General features: G+C 41.1%; 1 protein-coding gene across 1 annotated transcript; it reads left to right on the plus strand.

The window, feature by feature from the left end:
* Positions 1-5,602: 5,602 nt before the first annotated feature.
* Positions 5,603-6,806, plus strand: LOC122282034 (expansin-A23-like). Its single transcript, XM_043093945.1, has 2 exons — positions 5,603-5,773; positions 6,020-6,806. The coding sequence occupies exons 1-2, from the start codon at positions 5,635-5,637 to the stop codon at positions 6,643-6,645; spliced, it is 765 nt and encodes a 254-aa protein (XP_042949879.1). The 5' UTR covers positions 5,603-5,634; the 3' UTR covers positions 6,646-6,806.
* The last annotated feature ends 465 nt before the right edge of the window (positions 6,807-7,271 follow it).

Here is a 7,271-nt window from a genome sequence, read left to right on the forward strand (position 1 = left end):
ACATCATCATTAATTCCCTGCGGCGCGGATTAAGTGGAACCCGAGTAAGGCACGCCAATCACCACACTAACCGATGAACGATAAGACCCCTACAGTACAGACACTGAACGATCTTGAAGAAGGAGGAACACTGATTGGTGCAAAACTGTAAGTACACAGTATCGTAGTTTTATAGTAAAGTGATGAGAAAAGTATCATCCTCAGGGATTGGTAACTTACTTTTGACAAATACCGAAATTAAATAAATCTTGATTTTATTTAGAAATGTCACTAAGATTTTTGTAATTGCAATTTGAAATAAAAATCAATTCAAAGAAAATATTCGAAGGAAAAGAAAGATGTTGCTCGAAGATCAAATTAATGAGAAAAGAACTTCTAGGAAATCAATTTCACCTAATCTCTCACTATACTTTACTTATCTAACTAATTGAATTTAATTCTCTCTGTTTGTTAGCAAAATCTCTAAACTCATCCAAAAGCCTCTTTCGATAGTCAATTGGAAATATTCTTGTTCATCATTTTACACAAGAGTTTGCAAATTAATAAAGTAAGAAAACGTTAAGACCAATGATTTTAAGACTGTATAGGTTTATATAAGTCTTTCAATCTCTATATTTACCTATGCCAAAATATCTAAGATTTATCCTATAATTCCCTCTTGCGACAGCAAATCACAAGATCAAAATTATCTAATTAATGGTCAGTAATTAGAAGAAATAAGGTCAGAATAAATCAGACAAACATGAAAGATAATTATTTCAAATTAGTATAGAAAAGCAAACATAGTTTGAAACTAGATTATATTATTTTTCTATAATAAAGAAATTTTAGTCCATACTAGAAATTAAATTCAACATAAACAAATTCACCATAATTTTTCTGAGAGGAATAGAAGCAAATGAACTCTGAAAGAAATACCCTCGCAGTCCCGCAACGTCGTTCTTCAAATTTTCTTGAAGTCACATCCCAAGTGTGTTACATTCTCCAAGAGCCAAGCCAAAAAAAAAACCCAAAATAATCTTTTGCTTACTTAGTTTTGTGCATCCAAGTCAAACCAAAGGGCCCCACAGCATGAAACTCTCATAAATCCAAACCGCCAAAGTAAATCTCTCGTGTATATCCGTGACTCATGCCAGCCTCCAAAATTCAAATTCTGCATCCGTTTGTAAAACCAGCCAAACCGAGAGAATAGCTAACATCCAAGAGCCATGCAAAAGATCACTCCATCTTGTGTCTCGGCTTGCATCTCTTTTGGTGTAGCAACTCTTCTATTCAAATAAAATTTTCATTTAAATGTGTGTGTGTGTGTGTGTGTGTGTGTGTGAGTGAGAGAGAGAGAGAGAGAGAGAGAGAGAGAGAGTCCCTAGACGATAGGTTTCTAAAATTTGGTTCTTTTTCTTCAAATCTAAAATAAAATTTAATGATAACAATAAATAAAAATAAATAAAATTAGACTAAAGTTTAAAACTAAGAAATGGTAAAATATACTAAATTATGCAAGTCATCAAATACGAAGGACACTAAAGTACAAGGTAAAGCATAGAAATATGGCAATGCATGCAAGCAAATAAATCTATTAAAACCAATCCATGCAATCAAAAAGCGGGAAAAAGAAAAATAAAATTACATTAAATCAAATAAAGCAAAATAGAAGTGCAAGGCTCGCCTAGGGAGTCTCAAAATCTTCTTACTCAACAAGGCTTGCCTATGGAGGATTCGGAGCTACTAGAGAATCGCGGGAGCAGCCTGAAATGCACTAGGAACAAAATCCACCCATACCTGAGCCCCCGCCAGGCGTTATTAAATCAAGGTTCAATGACGATAAGTCATCCACACGGTCTGACAGCAACTAGCTCTTTAGCACCTCGTGACCTGAGGAAAAGTCATGGTACCACGCCTCGTCCAGAACCTGCCACACCTGTGATAGCTCCCACCACAGCTACCGGAAAGTGGCATATTCCTCGGTGTTTACGGACCTCAATGCCTTCTGCTCAGCTAGCACAGGCTAAAATGACTTCCATCTCTTCAAAATAGACTCGAAAATCTGCAGGAACTTTTCTCAATAAACTGGGGGGATGCATCGGTGGAGTCGCACCTCCTACTCATTTCCAAATTTGTGACCTGAAGCCTTTCTAGCTCTCCTGATTGACAATCAAACATCTCCTGAAAGCTTTCCCTCATGTCCAACTCGTGTCCGATGTCTTGATAGCACAAGGTAACCTCAGCCTAGGATCTCTGCAGGTCAAACTCTAGGTAGTGTATACTTTGGCGCAAGTCGATGAGGGAACCCTCCAACTCCTCCCTGAGTTCCCTCTCGACTCTAGGGCTGTACATGGCCACATGGGCCACATAGCAAGACTCCTGGTTCCTGGTTTCCAATCTCTCTTGGTCATCCACCACGAATGCCACCAGCTGATCTTCGCCCTGTTATGAAAAAGCTCAAGCAAAACTGTGAAATAAACTTCAAGACGACAAAGGGCGAAAGAACATAGACTCGAAGGCAAACCTGGGCTAGAAAGCCCTCCAAGTCGCGGACCACCACCCAAACCTAGCGCACGTGGTCCTCTCTATCCCATAACTAAGGCACAGCCTCCCTTGCAGGGGGAGCTCCAACCCATGCTTCCCTGCTAGGGATCACTGTTGAGCTTGCTCCAAGATCGATAAAGACTGCTCCAGCCCCAACAACAGTAGGAAAGGCTTCGGAGGCATTCACAAACTCACCCAACTCTAAGGTCTCCCAAGTAACGTCATCAACACAACCTGAATCCTGATCTCATCTCTCGAAGCAAGGCCTACATAGCAAGCATCAAAAACACCAACTCCAGGTACTCGAGAGGATGCACCCCCATGGGGATCAAGAAGAATAAAGCTAAGGGGCCGTGGAAAACAAGGTCGCATGGCACCACCCGCCAGGCAAGAGCGCGAAAGAACCTTCAACGCCCGGTGGGATCAGAGAAGGAATGCTCAATACTACACTCAAGGGGCTGACACCTACTTGGGATGAGGCGCACCAAGCACACAAAGGAAAGATCAGCTTCCCTCAACCCTGCTAGCGAGAGGGCGAAATGCCTAGGCTCAACTTTCGCCCAGGCTCAACCCTATCGAAATCCCCCTACCCCCTATCAGGGGTGGATCTAACTGGTGAATAGATATGTTGAAGGCTATCTGTAAGGGAGATCGATGTCTCTGTTAGAATCCAACGTGACTGGTGAACTACCTCTAGGCCTTTTCCCCTTCCCCTTCACTGGTGGGCTAGCAGAGTGCTTGTGTGCCAAACGACCTGTCGACTCTAGCGGAATAAAGAACCCAGCTTGGTGCAATGCCGTATGGGCAAGCAGATACAGTCACAGATTGTCAATGCTCAACAAGGGGTTCGTCCAAATTTCTTTCGAATGGGCAGTGGCCCAGTTCTGTACGATCTAGTTGATGGAGCTCTTCCGGGGTCGGTGACCCTCCTCCTGCACAACCCCCCAGTTTGCGCGAACCAGAAAGTCTTACCAAGCAACCTTCCCAGAAGGATATTCCCACCCAACGACAGACACAAAGAAAAAGTGCTTGAACCATGAGGTCCTCTTGTCGTATTTCTACTCCAGGTTGACAAAGGCCTGAAGGGAACGAAAGCTGCAAGAGTTCTTACTCCTCTTCAAGACGTGATGGGTGAGCAAAATATCTCGGCTGGCAAGATCTAGCCAAGCCTCTCGGGCTTCAACCAACACACGCTGCTAGATAATGTTGCACCCCACAAGAGTCCTCCAAGCATTGGGGTGAAGTTAGGCTAGCGCCACGCCCACCATGTCTCATACATCCCGAACTAGGAGGTGGAATGGTAGTCGAAGACCTTCTGAAAACATAGAAAGAAACAGCGAGACCTCGTAAGCATATATCTCAGGATCCACAACCCCCTCAACTGGTCACCGACGAGCGCCACAAGGAGCCTATGTACCTCTGCATCCCTGTGGGGGGCTCCGAAGGTCCTGCCTCCGTTAGGGCATAAGAAGGACTAGGGGTCTAGCAGACTTACGGCCCTTCAAGCCTTTCGAGGCCAAGCGAAAGAGATTTTTGGGTGCCATTGAAAGAGAAAAAGATGGAGATTAACATCGAAAACGAGGAGGCTTGAGAAACATGCAATGGGATGTAGTACTTTGGCACCGAGCAGTATGATCCCCCCTCTTTTTCTTGCTATTATATACATACCCATAGGAATGGTTTGAATTCTAGGGTTAAGGGAACCCCTACAATGCATTAAAACAACGAATCTAGAGTGCCATAAGGAGACGTGATAGGAACCGTCGTAGACCATCAATGTGGACAGAACAAAGCACACACTATCGAGGGCATGGAGAAAACCGTCAGAACATGTCATTACCGAAAGAAGGGGAACCGTAAAGCCACAACAACAGTGGATGAGAGCCAATTGTAACAAGACATGTGAGGAAACAGTCGAGCTGACGTGTCAACGGTACAGAAAACAAAAGCAACCACAATCAAGCTAGTGAAACGGCGGGAGAACGAGAATCTACAAAATTCCCATCGAACCACTTCGGTAGAAATTGGCGGCGTAACTATTGGGTAGATTTTCCTCAGAACCTCAAGCCCGAGGATACAAGCCCAACCTAGGTAATGGAAGCACTTTCCATTAACCAATAAAGGCCCTAAGAGCCGAGCCTAATACTCAAGGCCCGTGCCCACAGAGCTCCTCTATAGCCCACCCAAGGACCCCAACCAAGACGGGTGGTTATGGGTGCTGAGTTCAAGGTAGGCCATAGCTTGGGGAGTATCAAAAGACATTCGAACAAAGAAAGAGGGAAACATGTCATCTCGATGGGACTCCACATTTTAGCATCGCCAGGAAGCCACACCGCATTAATTATTTCACCAAAAGGCCCCACCGTATTAAATGAGATCTGCCAAGAGACACCCACCGCTCAGTCATATGTCATGGGTCTCTAACCTGGACAAAGGTATAAAAAGCAACCCAAAACATCGAAAATGGGGGTTGGACTCTCTAAACTCTACCTACAATAATGACCTTTAGATTTCCTCCTTTGGTTGTTACTAACTTAGGTATCGAAGGCTCTTCTAGGCCGCCACACCGACCACCAGGCGCAAGAGTTGTCCTATGTTTACAAGACCTAAATCGAAGACCCAAGTGCCCGAGGGCCAGACCCAAGAGCGTACAAAACATGTCAACACTTCATGTACAAGATTAATGTTACTTTTGATTTATTTAAGTTTTGTGGGTACGGTATACAAACTAATTTGTGCTGTTGGCACCCAATTTCAGCCATTTTAATCAATGATAATATTATTCTCATTAATAATAATCCTACTATGTGTCATTAATATCATTTACGATGTTCTTGAGACACAGAATAGTTTAGTACCATTGTTGCACAATTAGATAGGAATGGAATTAATTACTCTTTGTATGCATATACTATATAAAGATGGATGATCTTAAATATCCTCTATTGTTACTTCTTTCCTTTTTCAATTCATGCTTGTTCTTATCCTCCATTCACCATTTTCCTTCATAACGCCTATAAATTCAGAAACTAACTAGCCCCAATTTTTGTATTGCTTATAAATAAATAAATTTAAAAAAAAAAGGTTGATTCAAGTCATCTTGTCAAAATGAAGACTGGTCGTGAAAATATTATGGCTTATTGGGCTATGATTATGGCTCTGGCCTTTGCTGCTAATGGTGTTCGTGCAGGGTGGGAGTATGCCCATGCAACCTTCTATGGTGATATGAGTGGCGCTGACACCATGAGTAAGTGTGTGTGTGTGTGTGTGTGTTTGATGTTTTCATCTCCTTAATATATTTCACAAAAACTGAATGCAATTACTGAATTCAAGTCTTATTTCCCCACCATCACACATGCACAGATCAGTGTTTTTGTAGTAAATTCAGATCATTATAATAGATATATGCATATGCATACAATAGAATTGATACTTTTTTGGTTTGTTTGTTGTGTTTTGTCTTTGTATTTATCATATCTTGTGTTGCATGCAGTGGGAGCTTGTGGTTATGAAGATCTATTCGAACAAGGTTATGGTCTTGCAACAACAGCGTTAAGCACTGCACTTTTCAACAATGGGTCGGCATGTGGGGCTTGCTTTGAACTAAGATGCACAGATTCACCGTGGTGCAAACATGGGGCAGGCTCAATCCGAGTAACAGCCACCAACTTCTGTCCTCCTAACTATTCCAAAACCGAAGGGGTTTGGTGCAACCCACCACAGAAACATTTCGATCTCTCCATGCCAATGTTCCTCAAGATTGCAGAATACAAAGCTGGGATTGTTCCTGTTTGGTATCGACAAGTCATGTGTTACAAACAAGGTGGGATTAAGTTTAAGATAAAGGGAAATCCGGACTGGTTACTTGTGCTTGTGTATAATGTTGGAGGTGTTGGCCAAGTTGCTGATGTGAAGATCAAGGGTTCCAACAGTGGTACTGGTTGGATACAAATGACAAGAAATTGGGGCCAAAATTGGCAGACATTTGAGCGGTTGGAAGGGCAAAGCTTGTCTTTCCAAGTGACTGCTTCTGATGGTAAGGTTTTGCAGTCTGAAAATGTTGCACCACCAAATTGGCAATTCAATACGGCATATGAGGGACGTAGGAATTTCAATTGATGATCATGATAATAGGGATTTATTATTTGGAAATAAAAAAGAATAATCTACTTATTTATGTATGGTAATTTGGGGGATATTATGAATTATTATGGAATAGATCTCTTCATTTGGAAAAGAATCATCCTAATGTCTTTCTATGGAATTGATTGTAATGGCAATTGAAAGCACTTTAAAAAAGAATATAGGATTAATTGATCTATGCTTATCAATGGTAATTTTACTTTTGAATTAATGGAGTAATTAATAAAATATCTCCAGTTCATCGCATATTAATTAAAAAGGTACAATATTGTTTGAGGAAAGTTTTATTTATTCAATACATTCATAGTCATAGCCAGCTTTTGACCACATGATATGATCATGATCATCCTCTTCATATATTTTTTCACACAATATATATTTTTTTTCACTTTCTATTTTTTTCTAAAGTAAAAATGTGTCATTTCATGTGGGAGACTGACATATATCAATAATTTAAATAATAAAAAAATTGTTATTATTTCCTCAATTGGATTTTTTTTTTTTTAGATAAATGATACTTACAGTTGTAAGTATGCAAGTGCCACACAATTATTTTGAAAAAAAGTAAAATAAATACAAGACTCACATACTATATGAAAAGA

Source organism: Carya illinoinensis, chromosome 11, assembly GCF_018687715.1.
Source record: "Carya illinoinensis cultivar Pawnee chromosome 11, C.illinoinensisPawnee_v1, whole genome shotgun sequence".
NCBI lineage: Eukaryota > Viridiplantae > Streptophyta > Magnoliopsida > Fagales > Juglandaceae > Carya > Carya illinoinensis.